The 23,137-nt window shown below is 37.2% G+C and overlaps 2 protein-coding genes across 4 annotated transcripts in view; one reads left to right on the top strand and one right to left on the bottom strand.

Annotated features, from left to right (window-relative positions):
• Positions 1–2,376: 2,376 nt before the first annotated feature.
• Positions 2,377–8,465, top strand: otx1 (orthodenticle homeobox 1). Of its 2 annotated transcripts, none has more exons than XM_063007421.1 (3): positions 2,377–2,473; positions 4,850–5,001; positions 7,731–8,465. In XM_063007421.1, exons 1-3 carry the CDS (start codon positions 2,377–2,379, stop codon positions 8,463–8,465), a joined length of 984 nt encoding a protein of 327 aa, XP_062863491.1. The 2 variants fall into 2 exon arrangements, with proteins under 2 accessions (XP_062863491.1, XP_062863490.1); XM_063007420.1 differs by having other exon boundaries at positions 2,377–2,489; positions 4,836–5,001.
• A 10,273-nt stretch (positions 8,466–18,738) lies between these two features.
• The window catches only part of wdpcp (WD repeat containing planar cell polarity effector), a 46,130-nt gene continuing 41,731 nt past the window's right edge, over positions 18,739–23,137 (bottom strand). The window contains exons 18-20 of one of the 2 annotated variants that reach the window (XR_010014268.1): positions 21,424–21,446; positions 18,939–19,046; positions 18,739–18,841 (exon numbers count right to left, since the gene is read on the bottom strand). Coding sequence is in view for 1 of the 2 variants with exons in the window: in XM_063007333.1 (XP_062863403.1) it covers positions 18,996–19,046; positions 21,424–21,446 (74 nt within the window). In the remaining variant the exon portion in view is untranslated. Of the gene's footprint in view, positions 19,047–21,423; positions 21,447–23,137 lie in introns of both variants that reach the window. The other variant, XM_063007333.1, reaches the window with a different exon arrangement.

The following is a 23,137-nucleotide window of genomic DNA, read 5'->3' as shown; positions in this document are numbered from 1 at the left end:
ACCTTTTTTAAGTGACCTTGGTGAAGGCATTGTTATAAATGTTTCTTAAACATAAATTCTATCTTAGTAGATTTGTAATGAATTAAAAAATTCTGAAATGCCTGATTAATGCTTGTACATTTGGAATAAGTGCACCGCCAGTTTTTAGGGATTTTTGCAAATTTTGAAGTGTTTCAGTCGGTGCAGGTTTGTTGTGTTGGCTCATGGAGGGAGGATGAATGGTGGACTGAGTGGATCCTCACTGAATCTCTGAAGCAGCTGATTGGCTGCGCTGAACGTCAGTTGGGTTCGGAGAGGGCGCTGATTGGCTGGCGCTGGTCGGAGCTGCAGGTGTCCTGAGCTCATAGAGAGGCAAGCTTAGGAGAAGGTGATCAATCTCCATCCGTCTACATTAGCAATCACCTTTAACGCCGACCGGCCGCACAAAGCTTGCTTCTTTTCGCTGAAATGCGCTTTTAATGAACCGTTCCAGGGTTTGCGACTGAAACACAAGAGTTCCCGCATATTAGGAAGAGTTTGAAAGATCATATTGGGGTTTTTAAGTTGCTCCGGTTCACCTTCCTGGTATCTGCCATTGGTTGGATATTTAATAGTTGAGACGTGTCAGAGCAAAAATATTCAAGGGAAATTAAGGAGTGCTTTTAATTAAAGGTAAGAACATTTTATCCACCACATGTGGAACCTTTGACGCGTATAAATACTTTAAATATAAATAATTATTAAATAATTTATTAGTTAACACATGTACTAGTTAAAACTTTTCCTGCTAAATAGGCTGATATTTAAACTAACTTTATTAATAGGGGGAAACTAACAGAAATGTAATGCTTGTCTGGTTTAATTTTACGCATGCAGAGCGAACAGTTCTGGGTTTGGGTTGATCATTCTGGGCTTCTTGAGCCTAATTGGAGAGGCGTGTTTTGGGTAATTTGGTTTGGTGATAAGGCCGCTGCTTAACTGCGCACCCCGGAGCTCTAATCTATGTCAAGCAATTGCTTTCATTTGCACACAAGATCTCGCCTTTCTTTTGCCCATTTTCACATTATTAGTTCAGAATTTGTTAATGAAAGGGGTCCGAATACACAACCACCTGGGACACTGTAAACCCAACTGTTTACACTTAACTATGGCTTTGGTGTAAAGTCAAGGTGTTTAGTTTAATTTAATGTGTATTTATTTTGTATGAGCGAATTCAGTTTAATAAATGTTTTTGTTTTAAATTGCATAATTTGTTTACCTGAAAATACATTTTTAAATAGATTTTAATGCTTGCTTGTTTTTTTTTATTGTTTGCTAATTAAAACAAAAAAAAATTATACAAAACAGCTGTTTGAAAAGCTGATTTCTGTGTTTGTGGCCACCACATTGTTTTTACTCTTTATAAAATAACAGGCTTTTGGGACGATGCATCGTTAAGTGAACTAAAAAACCAAGATATTCTAAAGTAATTGTTGTTGGTTTGGATTATCTGAGATGGGAAGCCTGAACAAAAATTTACCTACTAACTGTTTAACTTTTCAGTCCGAGTAATATAGACACCACAATGGAAAATCAAAAAGTTAAAATATTAAATTGAGAGCATGGATCAAATTAAGACACTCGTATATAGCTACAGGAGCATAATGCATTTATCAAGAGGCCTAATAATAATCTATACATCTATAAATTTTGTTTTATTAACATTTACACTTTAGAAACGTTGGTTCGCCGCGTGTTTTGCATTAAACAAAACCTCTTATAATTTACACTTTTATCTTAAGATTTGGGATTGCTTTTTAAAGAGTAGTATGTATATGATTGATCTTTCCTAAATAAGGTACCATAAGAAACTACTTTGGTGGAAATAAATTGAACCTTTGTTTACGTATCAGTTGATACACTCGTAGTCAAATTAAGAAAAAGAAAAAGCTTGACTGGACTTTGGACTTTGTGTTTAATATAACTTGTATAATGTTTGTCGTTTTTTTAAACGAATTACTTTAAAGCTACACTAACAATCAAACACATTGACGGACTGACCAGCACTAAACACAGAACACATCACATTACCAGGGAGAATACTGAACTTTTTGACACATTTAAATCTAAAACATGTTATAATTTGTTTTAAAATGGACTTAAGATGCAACTCAAACAAACAAACAAATTACTCGGAATAACTGTGGAGAAATTGGTGTCACAAACCCAGCTCTGTAAACTAGTGGATGGTTGGGGGGGGGCACACCACAAACATCACAATTTAGCTGAAAATTAATATAATATTTTTTGCATTTCAGGACCTTAATTTTTGGAGGTCCGTACGCAGTCAAACTGCATTACCGGGGCGAGTCTCGCTCGAGCTGGGCTGATCCGGGGCGACCCGCGCCTGCCTCTAGCATGATGTCTTACCTCAAACAGACCCCCTACGCCATGAACGGCCTGGGGCTGAGTGGAACTGCCATGGACCTGCTGCACCCCTCCGTCGGCTATCCAGGTAAAAAACCTTACACTTTTACACTCCGTTAACTGTACAGCTTATTACAAACATCTCTGACCAGGAGAACCACAGAACCCACATTACTGTTCCACACGAACTGTATTGGAAGATGAGGGCATCACATCTTTAAATATTGGGTTTAAGTGTTAAACATAAAAAATACATTTAAAGTAATGAACAAAATTTACCTCTAACAATTAAAACACAAGTTAACGAGACTATGGTAAATTTTAATAACTGCGACTGAATGCATTTTATACCCAGTACTGTTTATATTGGTTTATTATATTTCTTATACATTTGATCACATTTTAAAAATGATTCATTTCATAATAATATTAATAATAATAATAAAAACACTTTAATACATAAATCTTTTAAGCGTTTGTGCATTCTAAAGAGCAAAAAGTCAAATGAAGCAGGTGGCTAAAAAGGTGATTAGTCTATTTTTATTACTTTTAATAATCATTAGTTGTAAATACCTTTAACACACACATTTATTATTAATCGGTGGTAGCATCATTCAAAAAGTTCTAGGGGGTGAAGCTGTTTTTTTAAACCAAACATAATAATAATATCACAAATGTTCGGTCCAATTCAACTCTCAATTTGAACCAAACTTTTAAAGCAGTTTTCTATCAATGACCCACATGCAACTAAAACCCAGAGTCGGGTCTAAACAGGCATGCTTTTAATCTGGATTTAAAAACAAAAGAGCTTGCATTCCTTGTTTTCTTTGCAACATTGTTTAGGGCTTTATAAGGGGGGGGAATCTTTCACCATCTGATTCCCAGTTGATCCTGAGGATTAGCATTAAGCTTGAATCAGCTTTTACTCCGAGTCTGGTCTAAACACTTAACACAGAAGCTTTAAGAGCTGGTTATTGAACTGATGAATTTACGTCCAGTGTTTTAGAATTTGAAATGAAATGAGTGCAGGTAAAATGTCGATGGTTACCTGGTCTGTACAACACGGGTCACTTATTTCTGTGTTGAGTTTTATAAAGACTTATCATTTTTGCTTGAATGTGGGATGTGAGGTAAATAGGTAAATAAATGTGGTGTTAAATCTTCTACTTTAAAAGATGTTATCTAAAAGACGTGTTGTATAATCTGAGGTTACATTTGGTGTGTGTGTGTTTCTGTAATGCATTTGTGCTTGCAAACCTATCCAGTGTATCTGTACAGATTAATTTAAGCTTGACTTGCTTAATTTGTTTTAAAGAAGTGAAAATACTCATTATATTAATTTACTTTATTTAATACAGCTGAGCACATCAGTACCACATTAATACACTTACTATAAAAAGTCGAGTGAAATTTAAGAAAATAAAACGGTTCTTTTTAATTATGTTTTTGTGATTTTTTTTTATATTTGAAATGAATAATCATGCACTGTTATATCAAGCAGAAAATTACAAAGCTCTAGGAACGGTTGGTACTTTATTATACCTATTACGCACCATTTGTTTGGCATTGCGACTGCATTTAGCTTTAGATTTTACACTATTTTTAATTACTACATTTTAACACTTTAAAATGTTTGTTTTTGGGGGGTGTTTACGTTTTTCCACAAAAATTTAATTCTCATTTGTCAACGCGTCGCATGTAAACTTGGACATAATGTTTCCGATAACACCGGGAATGGAAATGTTCTTAGTAACTTTGGCTCTGCGCTGAATTGTGTCCACTTAATCTGGTCTGAAACACGGCTCACAATAAAACATATTTTGATCGAATCCCCCAAATACACCAGAAACAGAGACAACAGATACACATACCTGGAACCCTTAACCAAGAAAACACAAGAGCAATCTTAATAAACTTCTAAACGCCCAGGTAGAAACAAAAATGAAAACAAAAATATAAATGGGCAAATAGAAACAAAGAAAAAATGATAAACATAACACCGATCGTGCCATAAATAACACAATCAAGTGTGTAAATAAATAACTGGTCTGTTCCCAGTGGGCGCGTCAGCTGGGAGCAAAACGGCTGGAAAAACAATCAAGAATATTAAAGATTTTATTTAAGAATCGAGCAGGGTATTGTTTTAATTTTAACCTCATTTATTCGTCTAAAATGCATGACAGAATAAGGCAAAAAAATCCTAAAAGTTTAGTCGAATATGAGTTCAAACCAAAATGCTGGTTGGGAGGGCAAATTCTTACCAAACACCGAACACACCAACTGTGGAACAAATTTTTTAACTTGGTCATTTATCTTTGTCGTATTCTTGAAAAACATCTTAAATGTTAAACAAAATCTAATACGAACTAAGTAAAAGTAATTCAAAGTTACAGTGATTGGTAAATAAATATATATTTCAGAATTACTTTAATTTTCTTTTCTTTTATTTATTTTACCCCGGCAGCAACTCCACGGAAGCAGCGGAGAGAGAGAACCACTTTCACCCGCTCTCAGCTCGATATTCTGGAAGCTCTGTTCGCCAAAACGCGCTACCCGGACATTTTTATGCGTGAAGAAGTGGCGCTGAAAATCAATTTACCCGAATCCAGAGTTCAGGTCAGTGTTGAGGTGTGAGGAGTGATTCTGACACCATTTATTTATTTTACCTCATTGACTAAGAGTCTGAATTGTGTGTTACATTCGTTTAAGGTTTTTTCCTCCTCTAAAGCTGGGGTGTCACTGGGGGAACGGGGGTGTTCATGACCCCAGAAAGGGGGATTAAGGAAAATGGAAAACTCTCAGAGGCAAGGTGGCATAATGCATTATTCTGTCCGGAAGCAAAATGTAAATTATACTTTGATTTGAGGTTTTGTTAACAAATCACCCAAATCTAGCAATATTTGGTTTAATTTGTACTGGTACGAAAAAACATGGTTATTTATTACAGCAATGACAAACAAGTGACCAGGACAGAACATGTGCGACTCATTATTACAAATCTATTATTTTAATACTAACTAATCTTTATTATTATTACTTTTATTATTATAATGTATACCTAACTCATTTTTATTATTATTACTGTTATTATTATAATACATACCCATTTTTATTCATATGCTTATTGTTATTATTGCTATTATGTATATAGTACTATGTACATAGATATAATTCCATATATGTAAATAGCTATAGTTATAACTTTATATTCATATTAATCATAAATATATGTTACTGATATCTATCTATCTACTGAGATCGTTTCAAACTAAGCTGAAACTTTAATATATTATTATTTGGCGTAACTAGAAAAGAAAATCATCTGAGGAAACGATATTTAAGTTTGCTAAAGTTTTGCTTAACTCATCTAAACAGTGCAGCCAAATTCACCCTTTAAATTGTATTTTCTGAATTTTCAAGTCTTCTATATATATTTTTAAGCTCTCTGTAGGAATATAAGTGCGTCCCATGAGCATCCTGAAATGTTTCCTCGCAGAAATGTCGAGTCCGGCGGATTATGGTGATGGATTAATCCATGATGAATGGCTGCGAGTAAAGGAAAACTAATCCCACACACCAGATTAAATCTTAAACTTGTATTCCAGCTCAATTTATATTTACATTTTAATATTTATATTTAATAAATAACACGTACTGTTGCTTTACTTTTTACTGCATCATTTTTGTTTACTACTAAGACGTTTAATACCAGCATGATGACACTCCTTATATTTAGAGGTGTCAAACTAACTATTAAAAAAAATGCTTAAATTCAAATAAAGTTTAATTTAGTCGTATTTTGGGGAAGGTGGGCATGTTGTAAATTTTGTCTAAATTCATCATGCCAAACTTTAGTGTTTAAGTGGTTTCGTAAGGTGGGTGGGATGTACGAGTTTATGAGGGACAAACATGTTCTCCCCGTGTCCGCGTGGGTTTCCTCCGGGTGATTCGATTTCCTCCCACAGTCCAAAGACGTGCAAGTGAGGTGAATTGGAGATACAAAATTGTACAACACTGTGTTCGAGTTAAACTTGTGAACTGATGAACCTTGTGTAATGAGTAACTACTGTTCCTGTCATGAATGGAACCAAAGTGTAAAACATGACTTTAAAATCCCAATAAACAAACAATATATTAAGATCCATGATTTTGGAATGAGTTGTCTAACTGGTAAGGAATTCATTCCTGTCTGGCATCATTCCCTACTCTTTAAATATTAAAACTTTATATTAATACTGATCATTCGTATTCTATTATATTTCTACCACGTAACTAGTGTGTTTTATTTTTAGAGGAGGGCTGAATTGCACATGTTTCAGAAGGTATTTAAATTTGCGCTGTGGATGAAATAGATGTTTCATTAGGTGGGCTGTGATGATCAAAGGCTTGACTGTGCTTTGGTGTTACTTTAAAAAGCGCAAACGTGGGATGAGAAGCGAGCATGATCAAACTCATTTAGAAAGAAATTCTTCGCATTTGTATCAGCATTTCTGATAAATTCGGAATATTTCCTTTGCTTGTCGTGCATGTGTGAAATACAAGCCGGAAAGACCTTCCCTACACTACCGAGTTACCGTTTGTGGTGAGAAACACTATAGCATATACTGTCTTACTGCCACCTTCCAGTGGTCCTGTAAGGAGATACATGAACCTGAACAGAAAAGGCTTCATGCAAATGAATGCATCTAATGTCCAGTAATGAGGTTCTCCACACAGCTACTGTACAATGCCCTTCAGGCATTGCACGAAAGGTCTCTTTAATCATTTAATGGGGCTCTGGGGGGTGATTGTGTTTCAAATGCTTTTATACATCTCTGTGATGCAGACAGGTGACAAATTAAAAGAAAACCAACTTCACGTCCTATTAAGATTTTGGGCAGCTTGAGCTGAATTGTATCTTGACTTACATTCTAAATGTCCCTGGAACTGTACTGGAGGGATAAAAGATCATTAGTTTAATAGCCATTTCTGTAATTGGTATTTTGCCTCGCTGATCTGGGTAAGGAAATTATTATTTTGGAAGTGGAACCTCAATCAGGATAGAAATGTATCTTTTACTTAATATTAATTTGCAGTTAGAAGTATTAGAAAATCATCTGACCTGTCTACTGTAGAGGTCAAGCATTCAGACCACTCTTGTTCTCCACAAATGTACACATCAATTCCGAGAATCTGGTGAAAGATGCTCAAGATCAGACCATACTACTTTTTCTTTCTTTTTGTTGACCTATAGATTAACGCCATTTATTTTAGGTCTCCATACTTTGTCACTTGTCCATATGTATGTAACCTTGTTGTAATCTTGCAGTTTCCAGCTTTAACATCAGCGTGTTTTGCTTCCCCAGGTTTGGTTTAAGAACCGTCGGGCAAAATGTCGTCAACAGCAGCAGAGTGGCAGCAGCAACCCAAAAGCTCGTCCAGTGAAGAAAAAATCCTCTCCAACCAGAGAAAGCACAGGCTCAGAGAGCAGTGGTCAGTTCACTCCACCGGCAGTCTCCAGCGCTGGCTCTTCCTCCTCGTCCTCTTCCTCATCCTCCTCAGCTACTAACAACAGCATGTCTACCTCAATTGGCACAGTCTCATCCATTTGGAGCCCAGCTATGTCTCCAGGTTCGGCGCCTCCATCCTCGTCGCTCTCGGACCCTGTACCGCCCCCCACCGCGTCCTGCATGCAGCGCTCGATCTCTGCTTCAGCCTCTTCCTCAACCTCCTCCTCCTACCCCATGTCCTACAATCAAACTGCCGCTTACGGCCAAAGCTACCCAACACCCTCCGGGTCCTACTTCGGTGGAGTGGACTGCAGCTCCTATTTGACGCCCATGCACTCTCACCACCCTCACCAGCTGAGCCCAATGACCGCGTCGTCCATGCCTGCGCACCCTCACCATCACATCAGCCAGTCTTCAGGTCATCACCACCACCATCACCACCAGGCCTACAGCAGCACAGGTTTGACCTTCAACTCCTCTGACTGCCTAGATTACAAGGAGCAGGCGGCATCCTCCTGGAAGCTCAACTTCAACACAGCAGACTGTTTGGACTACAAAGACCAGGCATCCTGGAGATTCCAAGTCTTGTGATCTAGTGGCGGTGGTTTTCAATCCTCTCATTTTCTACCAAATGAGACTTTCTTTCATTTGAAAAGTGGGCTGATTATAAATATCTATCATAAAAAGTTATACAGACTAAATAGTTAGATGTTCAGTAAAAGAGAAGAGGCCCTGAATCTCCATACTCAGAATGTGACCACGGATAAGAATCAAGGTTTTTTTATTTAAAAATATTTTTAACATCGATGGTTTTAAAGTGCTTTAACCAAACTGAATTTATCGATTCACCCCAGCTCTAGATTTAGATTTACACCAGACTATAAATGCAGCATCTGTACAGCTGTTTCTTTTTCAAAAGTTATTTTTAGGCTGCAAGACATTTTTGTTTGTTTTTATTCAGCTTAAACTGAGCTAAATCTTGTACATACTTATTTAGGTCTGTTTCAGTGACCACATTTTAGCTGGTGTTACCAGAAGTGAGAGGGTTTGATACTTGTCACGTCCCAGCCCTCACCCAAATATTCCAAAGATCAAGAATATTTGATACGCTTATTGGTTTTGTTTTCCCGGAGCAGGGATGCTATATAAAGAGATAAAAAATGTGATGAATGCACATGGATGAAGAAAAATGTTCAGGAAAAATGAAAATCATCTGGATTAAGAGGCACCTCGGCTCTGAGGAGGCCTGAAATCTGACCTGGCATTCCTGTCCAGGAGGGGCAAAGCTACATGATTTTCTTTCATTTTTTGTGAAACAAAACAAACAAACAAAAAAAAACTAAGAACTCTATAGCGTAGGTGGATATGAGCAGATCTTTTGGTATTTCTTAAATTCAGCAGCAGAACCTGTACAAAGAAAAAAAAAATCTTTACTGATGTTGGACACATTTTGTAAGCACTTGACAGACTTTATAACCTAAGTCCTCCCCCCTTCTCAAGAGAAAATGTGGACTCGATGAACATTTCCCAAAATGCCAGTGAATTGTTGAATGTATTTCAGGCTCAGCCCATTACATTCCTGTCCATAATAATAATGTTAATAATAAAGAACAGTTACCAACTTCTTTACACTGTCTCATTCATTTGCAAATAAGCATGTCTTACAAAAAGGATGAAAAAAGAAAACAACTTCAAGTAACAAGTTATGGAAGGATGTTAGAGCACCAATTTGATTACCAATTTTTGGTGCCATTGTTATTTCAATACCAATTTCTAATAAACCTTCACAAACATTTATATACAGTAGGTAAATGGTTTGTTCTTGGTTGTCCCAACAGATTAACGAAAGCACTTAATCGAATGTTCCAACAGGCAAACTTTCAGTGCATGTTTAACAAAGAACTAAATTTTCCTCTGAATAAATGTGTTTTCTTTAAGATTTAACAATTTTGATGCCACATTTGACTAATTATTTCCACTTATTAAAATGCAAGTGAGGTAATTTGAAGAGAAAAAATTTCCATGACTGTGAGACATTGAAGAATTGAACTGATGAATCTTGTATAACGATTAACTGTCTGTCCTGTCATGAATGTAACTAAAGTGTGTAAAACATGACGTTAAAATCCTAATAAACAAATAAAATAAATGATACTAATGGTATAGGTAAATCGGTCAAGAAAATGGAAAATTAAGGGTTTAATGAAGAATGATTTACTGCATGATACTTTAGCGAAGTTGAAGGTTTAAGACGATTTCTTACTGAGCCAATTATTTTCCTTTCAGTTTTGTTAAAACATTTCAGTGCATGTTTCCTCTTTTTATAGCAACAAAACTGTATTTTCCATTTCCATTTTAATAATTCTAACCATTGTTGAAAGATTTATAAATTAATTAAAATTTTAAGTACTAATTGGTGCATGGTTCTTCCAATCCCATTCAATCAAAATATATTAATATATTTTTGTTACCCCAGAAAGGAACTATCAAATATCACTTTTAATTCAAGTTTATGTGTGTCACAAATTTACTTTCTTAACGATAGAAGCCGATAAAAAATGTTAATAAAGAACATCAGTGCATGCTGCTTTTAACTTGGCATTTTGTTTAAGCCAAGTTTTGTTTTATTAACGCGAGTAGTTTTAGGTATAAATCGCTTATTCAGTTAAAGCATCAAAGTTATCTAAACATATACCTTTCTGGAAATGTATTTTAAATGCATATTCGATTTACATAAGGACAATTATTCTATTTTACAGTAAAATACTGTATGTTGCTTCTATACATTTATTTAAAAGACGTGGACAGAAGAACAAACACGTTACCATCTCGCTGAGCAAACGAACCGAGCCAGTGGAGAACTAATTTAAACATTGGTTTAAGCTTTTTGATCATACACTAGGTGTAATTGAATGTGCAAGGGTAAAAGCGTGGTAATTGGTTCCCTGCGTATCCAGAGCGTCCCCCCAAACAGCCCGAGGCGGATTCGCCCCTCTGATTGGGTAATTATGTGGGAGGGTTTAGGGTTAATGGGTTAAAACTGGAGAGGAAACTGGCTGTCGGGGGGGAAACAATTTACCAGTGTAGAGAAACGTGTCAGGACAGGGTGGATCTGCCTTTAGCTACTGTGGTTTCTAAATGCTTGAGGAATGCACAAATGCTGTGGCCTATATGAATGGCTCTTCCATTATTAAATACTTAGCTGGGACAACTGTCCAAATAATAAAGATGAATAAAGACTGTAAGTGTTTGGATCAATGGAGAGAAGTGTGTTTTTATTCAAGTAGCACCAAGAATATGAACAGTGCATATCGAAAAAAGGAACAAAAATAGGATTAAACCAAATTTACAATTATTTAAGGTGTATAAAATAATTATATGTATTGAGAAATTCTTCCAGTGGCTCCTTGAAACACTAGGCGTAGAGCAAAAAATCACCAAGGGTGCCAGTCAAACGCAGGGTCAAACCACACACACACACTTAGTGGCAATTATTATCAGCCAGTGTTCATTTTGCATGATTTTGGAAAGAGGAAGGACACCCAAGGAAAACATGCCAAACTCCTCAGCCCACTATGCATTCTACTCTATTATAGTCTAATTATTAAGCAAAACATGCAAAGTATAAATGAATGTTTTTGTCATATTTAGAGACTTTTAGAAAATTCTTCCTAAACACAGAAGTAAGCTACACAGTTTTGCAAAGTGTGATTCCTTTGTTCAGTCATCCCAACAAGATGCGTTTATTCTTAATAAGTCAAACATCATGTGACTTATCAGGAGTCTGTGCTGGTTTTGTATGTTAATGATGAATAATGTAGCAGCTGAATAAACAGTGAGCTTAGAGCAACGTTAGACTTGTTTATTCTGCTGTTTGGAATGAGTTTCAGCGGGGCTCAGACAGAGAATTCTTCCATAAACAAGAAAGGATTTGTATAATTTACCCAAGGAAGCGTTCACACTGCATCACACCGTCCACCTGTACCAATGGGATTGATCTTTGTTTTACAATTTTAGTCACTACATGCGTTACATTATGTATTTTAGGATAGTATACTTTTACTTTTGAAAGATATCTGTGTTTATGCTTGGGAACAGGATACATTTCACAGGATAGGATCACTTCTGTTAAAATGTATAGACCTTGTGTGCACATTTAGAATAGGTCAATCTACAAGAGTACATTAGCTAACAACAAAAGTAGTTGAATTAACACTTACTACTCCAACAAATACTACCGTACCACTGCCATGGTTAGTGTTACTCCAGTGCTTGTCATGGGGGTCCAATGGGGTCCAGTGATCAACAGATACAGAACAGAACAGATACAAACAGCCTGTCAGTGATTGTATACCCAACAAAGTGCAACTACGTGGCAGGTATAAGCCCCAGCTCATGAACTTGCCATTTAACGTTTGTTCGAGGTAGGTGTGCTGTCAATAAAATACTAAATAAAATAATAAAGCAACACACCCGCACACCAAAGTACACTTTAATTAAAAAGGTACTTGGGTAAAGCTAACGAAGTTAAACAATGCATGTTAGCACTAGCCCACATGAAGCTAACTCAGCTATCACCTGCTGAACAGACCGAAATGTGAACTGAAATAAAATATTAACACGCTAATTTTTAGTCAGGTGTTGGCTAACATAATTATAATGTTTAAAATGTTATGTGTACTAAGTTTTACATTTGTTGAAGCCATTATTATTGCTGCTGACCCACCTGGAACCAGAAGATTTTAAGAAAACAGCTAAACTGTCACCAACAGTCAAAATGTAAACAAAACGTTCTGGGCAGAATAATAACAATTAAAGTGGCATCAAATAAAAACAACGACTCCCAGATAGTAGTAGTTTATCAGTTTTCTTGGTAGCTAGCTGTAAAAACGTTTATTGGTGCCACTTAGTGGTGCCACACCACCACCACGGTTTGTCAAACAGTGATGGTTTTCAACATTCTGAAAGAGACAGAAATACAATCAAGTACAGAATCAATCAAATAAATGTAACTTTTTGGTTTAAGCTAAAAGCTCCATTCAACATAAACAAGTGAAACAAATAAATAACAACATTAAACTGAAACAGCCAAGTTATTTGTTAAATTAGTTTTAAAATCCCCAATGTTTAGACTTTAAAAACCTAGAAATGTTATATTTTATGGTAAACAATGTTTACCACAAAAGTGAGTTAAAATAATTTGCTTGTTATCTGCTTTTCTTGTTTGGCAAATAAATATAAAATATTTAAATTCTAAATTATGTAAGCTTAGCTGTATGCATCATTAAGTATTTTCTTAATACATAATATAAAAAAAACATTTAACTAATTTTATTTTTCAAAAGTTAAAGTAGTTAAAAGAGCCCTCAGTTGAATAATCACCCTTATGTGTTGTTTGGATGTTGTGTGTTTGCTGCGTGGGTATCAGCAAGACTCCTGTTGGTTGGTTAGTTTTGCCTTATAACTGGTTTCTAATATAATAAAGTAAAGTGGTTTTAAAGGGATTGAAAATATTAGCATTGCCATTAAGAGTGTCGTGTTGATCTTTCAGATTTAACTTGAACACATGCTTTTCCACATGGTGCATTTTTAATAAGCTAAAAATCCTTTTGTCACTTGTATGCAGGGTTTGAGCCTGGTGGACCAGGTAAATGGAAAAACAACCCAACAAAAACAGTTGTACAGTGTTAACAATTACATTGTGTTTTAATGGCACAAAATGGTGGTGTCATGTTTTTAATGTACACTACACAACACAACAGTAAAGCATGTCTAGCTGGCCATATCACATCTCCGTATTAAAATAGCACAAATAGAAACTGTGCACAGGGTTCGCGAGTCATACATAATAACTTTATGAACAGATTTATATTATATAATGTTTATGAATACACGCACCTCCCTTCATTCCACCCCTGACTTTACTACAAAAAGACAATCCACACTGCCTTTATCTAAACATTCGATCTATTATAAATGTATGATTTTCTGCTGGCGGGGACAGGGTTTTATTTTATTTAAATAAGTGGACATTTGTTGTTTTTAATGCTTAGTTTTGTAGGCTATGTATAGGCTATTTGAGGTAAGTTCCATCTTTAATGCGCCCCATTCCATCTAAATAAGAATCTGACTGATTTGTAAGATTTTGTACAACAGCAGTATTTTTTATTGGTATTCAGTAATTTTTGTATATATTACAATTTTGATATTACAGTATTAAGTTTCATACAAGCAAAATCTTCTTATCCAACTGTTTAAAATCTACAATAACTAAATAAAATAGCCCTGAATTAGTACTAAAAGATTATGTCTACCACGTATCCACAAAAACAACCAAAATAGTTGTTCACACTAATAAACAGGTAGCATTGTAGAGTTTTTAAATCAGGAATATAAATCAGTGACAACTGTATAGCAGTCCACCAGCCACACAATCTAAAAATGGTGAAGAGATTATATTTAAAAAAAACCAAAAAAAACATTGAGGTTAAATATCTTGTGTGGTGATGAGTGAAGATTTAGCTGAGTTAGTTGAGGAGATTCCCGACACCCTTGTCCTACTGCTGATTCCAGTTTTCCTGGTCTTAACCGAACTGCTGAGGAAGGAAAATGGACAAGGATTTATAGCAATAATGTCTAAACGTGTTTAAATCCAGACAGACACAACGTGGACTGTAATATGATCACATTTGGTGTTTTTATCCAGCACACAAACGATGATTATTCTTAAAAAACAAACAAAACACAAATTTAATGCATTTTATGTCCATATAGTACAGCTGTTTGTTTTCTGAACATTTTTAAAGTATTTAAGAAATGTATTTACAGTTACCTGGTTGGTTGGAACAGTTTTACATTTTGGGTCACAAACGGGAAACTCACAAAATGTCTTATACAAGACTTAAGATTATTTAAGATACTTCTTAAAATGTACACATTATTCTTAAAAAACTAATTTAAAAATAGTATTTGCGTATTTTAATGTCCAATTTTAAACATTTATTTTCTGAATTTAAAGTATGAGAAACGCCAGCTATATTATCTTGATTGTTACTCTTGTTTGTACATGATAACCAGATGATGTTCTACCTCAATTAGTGTTTTTTTTTTACCTAACTACATTCGTCCATTAAAAAAAAGTAGTAGTAATAATAAAATGTAGAAAATGTGCATTTGTTTGTTCCCTGTAGACGATACGTGATGTCTTTTGGGTATAAACTCGTGTATTGATGTACGTATATGGGGCTACTGTACAGTATATGTCAACCTGCCTGTGCTATGTTAAAAACACCACCTAAACTTAACTTTAAACATTTGGCATGTTCATATAAATGAACAATATAAAGCTATATTAAGCTATATATACCCGAAGGTTTTATTATTGAAAGTGGGAACTAAACTACATTTCCTTTATTTTTGTTCAGGTCTTGCTGAACACTGTGTCTGTTTGACTAATGTTCATACTATGAAATGCAGTTATTGCTTTTTCCCAGACATATGACACACAAAGAACTATTTGTCATTTCCACATTTTGTGTACATGTTAAATGTTTATCTAAGCATTGTATGCTTTATTTACCGTTTTACAACCAAAGCAATTGCAGTCTGAGAAGCAGTTTGTTTGCTGCATAATTGTGTCTACTACTTCAGGGTTCAAAAAGGAACTTCAACTTCAGCATTCTTCCTCGACAACAGTGCAACCCGATCCCAGGACTGTCATAATAGCACTTAACAACCCTAATTACAGATGCCTGAACAGTTCTGTGCATTTATTCTTGTTGGCTAAGGTGACCGGACACCATGCCACACCTCTGTACCTGAACGGTTTGTCAGGTGCGTGATGGCAGGCTAAACTTTTGACCTGCGAGGCCTTGATAGAACTGGTTTCTACCGACCCGGCTGGAGAAGTGCCATGCTTCCTCCTAAATCACACAGAGAACAACGAGACATTTTGATTGCTGATTTAATCAAGGTCCTGAGATGATGTGAGACAATGTTGTGTTTACCAGACTGCCAATTCAGGGACCCAATCACACATTGTTTAAAAACAAAAACAGAATTCACAGGTAAAGCTGTTAGGGTTTTAATTCTATCGTGAATCAATCCACAAAGACTAAAATATTTATTTAAACTCATATGTTGGGTCCGTTTTGAAGCAAGTTTATTAGTGTTACTAGATCTGTTTTGCCTCTCACAACCACCAGATTAGTCTGGATGAGTTTAATCATTATTGTGTCCAAAGCCTTTCTACATTTCACATTAATTTAAATGGAAAACAGCAGTAATTAATAATGCCTCATATATAATTGACTACATTTGGTCTCACATTTTGTTGATCATCAGTAACTTTGTTGATCGGCTGTATTCAGTAGCAACACAATAATTCCACAACCTTCCTACAAAGCCTATCTACAGTATGTTGTAAAGCCTGTCTGGATAACCCAATCAAAACAAGACTGGCGAAGCACTTAAAACAAGCACACAAAAGAAACTTGAGAAGAATAAAATGCTTAACAAACATCAGAGCTCAGTTAAGCCCTTGATACGAGTGGAGAAGAAAATATGCTACTGCCACGCTGCCTAGATCAGCCTACGCCTTAAAAACAATCAGCCACTGAAGCTGATGATCCAAGCTGATTCTAGAATTCAAGAATCATCTACTGAAAGAAAAGCATCTATGCTTGCACCACCTACAAAAAAAAACGTGTAAAATGTCACTTGGAATCAAATGAAAGTGTGTCATAACCCAACAATGGTCATAGTGTCCCCTGGTGGCTGAGCAGCTGCCAATGCCAGTTAGTAGGTACAGCTGGTTTGGTGCCAGAGGATTCTTTGGAAAACCAGTGCCAAAACCTACAAGCTGAAATCCCTCAATCATCTACATCATCTAGCTACAAGATGACCTGACCATACTGAAAATGTGCACATGTAAAATATTACATTAATGACACATTGTTTAAATTGTTAAATTACATTGTTTACATTGTTAAATATTGAACTAAATAGCAATTAAAAAAGTACATTAATTATTTTGATACAGAACAATGCGTTACCTAAAGATCTTTTATGATCTTTTTTATTGAATATCTTATTGTCAGTACACACACACATTAGGAAGACAATTTTAAACCTCACTGGTTTCTGTAAGACCCTTAAATTTAACTCTAACTTTTGCATTCATTCAACAACATTAACATATAAATTTGTGCTTCTTTAAACGCTTAATGTCAAACAGAAGTAAATGCAAACTACACCTGTATTATTAGTGATTTGGAAAGTTATGGTTTAACTGTGTTTATGACAGACAGTCAGATAAATCCTTGATTGACATGGAATGGGGTGTATAGCATTAGGGTGTGAAAGAGGGTGTGTGTGTGTGTGTGTGTGTGTGTGTGAAAACGGGAAAATAAAGAGGTTTACCACAGAGTTACATGTCTAACATGGGACAAATGCTTGGAATGTTTATCCAAACAGAAGACCAAACCTTGCAGTGTTGCGTGTCATGGGGAGACAGGTAGTGGTCAGATTAGATCAGAAGACGTCCCATCTTTTGTTGTGAAAGTGAACCTGGAGGGCTTTCACTCTTAGCTCTTGGACTTGTGTTGTGTCATGCCATTTCCCATCTATGTTGTGGTAAAGCATTGGTGCTGGGTTGTCCCGGGGCTCTGTGTTAACCCTCTGCTTACCCACACAGGTATACACGTACAGCCGAGAGGAGACAGATCAGCATCTGGACGGAACTGAGACCCTGAATAGAGTAGAAGTGCTGGTGTTGACTTTCTGAAGGACAGACGTAGGAGCAGTAAAAGTTCTGGTGAGTAGGAGTTCTAGACTATAGTATATAAAGCATAGCTAGTGGAGCTCTGTACACTTTTTATTGGCTATCATGCCAAGGAGTCTTTTTTTTTTTTTTTTTTTAATGTATATATCGTAAATATATTTAAATTCCTTTAAATAAGATCAGCATTTCCAGTTGCTTGCAAGATAAGAAGCAGTTTGTAACACCTGATTGCACCATATACACTTATAATACATTGTTTACATCAGTCCCATATACAAATAGTGTATAGCAACATTATTTATGGTAAATGTGGTTGGTTATACTTTATTTATTATATTTAAACATGATTTTATGGCCATAATAAACCTATGGTTGGCTGTATGCTAACAAATTCTAACAGAATCTACATTAAGTTGCATTATATATCAAAACACATGGCCAAAAAGTACATGGTTATGTATCAGACACACATTTATGTATGCATATATGAACGTAACAAACCGATTTCCATTCACACAAAACTGGAGCGGTGCCACCCAAAAAAAAGGGGTCCATCGCTCCCTTTTGGCATCTGTTTCCAGCATCAGTTCTCGCGTATTTTTCGTTTATAAAAACAGGGAAATCCTCTTAGGACGTGGAGTAAACTGATTACGATACAGTGAGGGATTATGGGTGGCTGGGTGCCGTCAGATTAACTTTGGAGCTGAGAATGTTTGGGGTGTGTGTGTGTGGGGGGGGGGTGTTTGGTCTGTACCTCTCACATACATACAGCAAACAGGACAAAAATAAAATCAAACCTCCTGGGTTTGATTCCCAGGTCCTTTCTGTGTGGAGTTTGCATGTTCTCCTCAGGTCTGGGTTTCCTCCGGGTTAGGTGAACTGGACATACAATGTACTGTAGGGTTGGTTGAAGAGTTTGCCGGTGACCTCCAGGTACCAGATACCACACAACACCTTCAGAGGTCTTTTGGATTGGGTGACTTAGCGAGTCACAATGGTTTTAACAGTATTTTAGGTGAGTGGTCATAATGTTTTGCTTCATGTGTGTTTTTTTAACAAGAAAAGTCTTAACACAGCTGGTTAAAAACACTTTTATTAAAGCAAAAACAAAACAACCATGAAGTTTAGTGTAATGTGTTACAAGTATGTAAAAAATCCGCCCTCTTTGAGCTTGTGGCTTTAAGTTCTACAAAATATAAAACAAAATTAGCAGATCGCTAGAGTGTAAAAATGTATAATAATGTGTAGATGTAAAAAATATATATAAATCTTGCTTAACAAACCTAACACTGAAATAAAATGATCCCTGAGAGACAGATTTAAATAATAAAACTACATCTTCATACAAGGCCAAAATGAATGACTTTGAGTTTTCCAGGATCTTCAGACTCCTAAAAAATAAATAAGGAAACATTCATTGTAAATATCATTTATTTATATATATATACAGTGTATCACGAAAGTGAGTACACCCCTCACATTTCTGCAAATATTTCATTATATCTTTTCATGGGACAACACTATAGACATGAAACTTGGATATAACTAAGAGTAGTCAGTGTACAACTTGTATAGCAGTGTAGATTTACTGTCTTCTGAAAATAACTCAACACACAGCCATTAATGTCTAAATAGCTGGCAACATAAGTGAGTACACCCCACAGTGAACATGTCCAAATTGTGCCTAAAGTGTCAATATTTTGTGTGACCACCATTATTATCACTGCCTTAACTCTCCTGGGCATGGAATTCACCAGAGCTGCACAGGTTGCTACTGGAATCCTCTTCCACTCCTCCGTGATGACATCACGGAGCTGGTGGATGTTAGACACCTTAAACTCCTCCACCTTCCACTTGAGGATGCGCCACAGGTGCTCAATTGGGTTTAGTCCATCACCTTTACCTTCAGCTTCCTCAGCAAGGCAGTTGTCATCTTGGAGGTTGTGTTTGGGGTCGTTATCCTGTTGGAAAACTGCCATGAGGCCCAGTTTTCGAAGGGAGGGGATCATGCTCTGTTTCAGAATGTCACAGTACATGTTGGAATTCATGTTTCCCTCAATGAACTGCAGCTCCCCAGTGCCAGCAACACTCATGCAGCCCAAGACCATGATGCTACCACCACCATGCTTGACTGTAGGCAAGATACAGTTGTCTTGGTACTTCTCACCAGGGCGCCGCCACACATGCTGGACACCATCTGAGCCAAACAAGTTTATCTTGGTCTCGTCAGACCACAGGGCATTCCAGTAATCCATGTTCTTGGACTGCTTGTCTTCAGCAAACTGTTTGCTGGCTTTCTTGTGCGTCAGCTTCCTTCTGGGATGACGACCATGCAGACCGAGTTGATGCAGTGTGCGGCGTATGGTCTGAGCACTGACAGGCTGACCTCCCACGTCTTCAACCTCTGCAGCAATGCTGGCAGCACTCATGTGTCTATTTTTTAAAGCCAACCTCTGGATATGACGCCGAACACGTGGACTCAACTTCTTTGGTCGACCCTGGCGAAGCCTGTTCCGAGTGGAACCTGTCCTGGAAAACCGCTGTATGACCTTGGCCACCATGCTGTAGCTCAGTTTCAGGGTGTTAGCAATCTTCTTATAGCCCAGGCCATCTTTGTGGAGAGCAACAATTATATTTCTCACATCCTCAGAGAGTTCTTTGCCATGAGGTGCCATGTTGAATATCCAGTGGCCAGTATGAGAGAATTGTACCCAAAACACCAAATTTAACAGCCCTGCTCCCCATTTACACCTGGGACCTTGACACATGGCACCAGGGAGGGACAACGACACATTTGGGCACAATTTGGACATGTTCACTGTGGGGTGTACTCACTTATGTTGCCAGCTATTTAGACATTAATGGCTGTGTGTTGAGTTATTTTCAGAAGACAGTAAATCTACACTGCTATACAAGCTGTCCACTGACTACTCTAAGTTATATCCAAGTTTCATGTCTATAGTGTTGTCCCATGAAAAGATATAATGAAATATTTGCAGAAATGTGAGGGGTGTACTCACTTTCGTGATACACTGTATATATATATATATATATATATATATATATATATATATATATATATATAACATTTAGAATACACACACAGCCTCATTATACGGGTCAGGGTTAAGGCGGGGTGGTCTTCCACCAGAAAACACTGGACGCATGGCGGAAATACCTTCCCTCATACACTCACATTATACCAAGAGGGATGATTCCATATATAATTCCAATTTGTCCATAATATAATATTGTAATATGCTGCTGTATTATATACATTTAAGATATACACTCTGAAAGTAAAACTACTAAGCTAGCAGACCTGGGTGATATATTCAAATAAACAGCACAATCCTACTAATATAAACTAGAGCGGTGCATTTCCTGAAGAAAAGTTTGTGCGCGTGAGTGTGATTGCATCTCAGCAGTGGTAGGCATCTGAATACTTTTGGGCATGCATGCATAAGTACAGTAGATCAACCTATTAATTTTTTATTTTTTTAAATGATTAAAAGTGAATGGGGCGGGATGTTTTACTAGATTCTGAACTCCTCGACGTTGCCACTGGTCGTCTGGGCGCCATCTGGCGGGCAAAATGGGCAGTGCCTGCAGCAGACACGTCTCTGCTAGGGCGGGATGACCGGACTATATGGGACTATGTCTTCAGATGCTATGTAAGGACCCTGATTGGCAGATAGAGAGTCGCTTGTGCAGAGGCATGGGTAAATAAGGGTTCTGCGCATATATATACATATACAAATATTTTACCTGGTTGTTGTCAAGGCTGATTTCTGCAGAAGAGAGAAAAACAATAGTCAGACAAACGTGCACTGTTGTTGTTGTGTAAAGTCGTGTAATATGTGAGCAAACTGTCAGTCAGTACTTTGCTGCTGCGCTGTAGTAGGACGTTAACTAGTTAAGTAGCCTCAGTCAGCTGACAAACATCGTATGCCGGGCCATCACGAGCTGCCACATGACCAAATGATTTTCCATTGGTGTTTGAGTTGGTGTTTAGTTAAGGATGATGGGAAGTACTGTACATGTTGCTTTACTGGGTGTGGCTCAAACACCTGAGCTCAGTAATTAGGCGTCTACTTGCTTTTGGCCATACAGTGCATACACAGCGCTGAGACATAATGCTAGACCATAAACACTGTGTGTGTGTGATATACAGTATTGTTCAGCTCAGTCATTAACATTCAACACTACGCTCGTATTAGAATGCTAATGCAAACGCTGGTAATAGCCTGAAGTCAGCACTATCCAATAAATATGTATTTGGGAGGGAAAATGTTTAATTATCGCGCGGATTTAAAAAGAATAAAACATCGTCGTTCTGGGATGACTAGTTAAGCACAATCGAACTTGAGAAAAGCCGCCGAGTTAAACACATTTGAAAGAAAAGCGGAGCGGATAGAGGGGGAAAAACAGAGGAGCTAAATTCATATTCAGAGCATTCAGGGAGGTGATTAGCAGCTGTAATGGAAGTGTATCAGTATACAGAGTACAACACCGGGCCCCAAGAATAAGACTGTAGCTCACACACACACAAAACAACAGAAGCCATATATACCAATCAGGCATAACATTATGACCACTGACAGGTGAAGTGAATAACACTGATTATCTCTTCATCACGGCACCTGTTAGTGGGGGGGATATATTAGGCAGCAAGCACGCCTGCACATATATATACATATACAGTGTATCACAAAAGTGAGTACACCCCTCACATTTCTGCAGATATTTAAGTATATCTTTTCATGGGACAACACAAACAAAATGACACTTTGACACAATGAAAAGTAGTCTGTGTGCAGCTTATATAACAGTGTAAATTTATTCTTCCCTCAAAATAACTCAATATACAGCCATTAATGTCTAAACCACCGGCAACAAAAGTGAGTACACCCCTTAGTGAAAGTTCCTGAAGTGTCAATATTTTGTGTGGCCACCATTATTTCCCAGAACTGCCTTAACTCTCCTGGGCATGGAGTTTACCAGAGCTTCACAGGTTGCCACTGGAATGCTTTTCCACTCCTCCATGACGACATCACGGAGCTGGCGGATATTCGAGACTTTGCGCTCCTCCACCTTCCGCTTGAGGATGCCCCAAAGATGTTCTATTGGGTTTAGGTCTGGAGACATGCTTGGCCAGTCCATCACCTTTACCCTCAGCCTCTTCAATAAAGCAGTGGTCGTGTTAGAGGTGTGTTTGGGGTCATTATCATGCTGGAACACTGCCCTGCGACCCAGTTTCCAGAGGGAGGGGATCATGCTCTGCTTCAGTATTTCACAGTGCATATTGGAGTTCATGTGTCCCTCAATGAAATGTAACTCCCCAACACCTGCTGCACTCATGCCATGGCATTCCCACCACCATGCTTGACTGTAGGCATGACACACTTATCTTTGTACTCCTCACCTGATTGCCGCCACACATGCTTGAGACCATCTGAACCAAACAAATTAATCTTGGTCT

The sequence above is a fragment of the Trichomycterus rosablanca genome, chromosome 13 (assembly GCF_030014385.1).
Source record: "Trichomycterus rosablanca isolate fTriRos1 chromosome 13, fTriRos1.hap1, whole genome shotgun sequence".
Lineage (NCBI taxonomy): Eukaryota > Metazoa > Chordata > Actinopteri > Siluriformes > Trichomycteridae > Trichomycterus > Trichomycterus rosablanca.
This window is presented reverse-complemented; position numbering and strand designations above follow the sequence as displayed.

Coding starts and splice junctions, on each gene's coding strand:
- otx1 (XM_063007420.1), top strand. CDS start 2,377: ATGATGTCTTACCTCAAACAGACCCCCTACGCCATGAACGGCCTGGGG. Junction 2,490..4,835: donor CCAGGTAAAAAACCTTACAC/TTTTACACTCCG, acceptor TTCTTTTATTTA/TTTTACCCCGGCAGCAACTC. Junction 5,002..7,730: donor TACCCGAATCCAGAGTTCAG/GTCAGTGTTGAG, acceptor TTGCTTCCCCAG/GTTTGGTTTAAGAACCGTCG.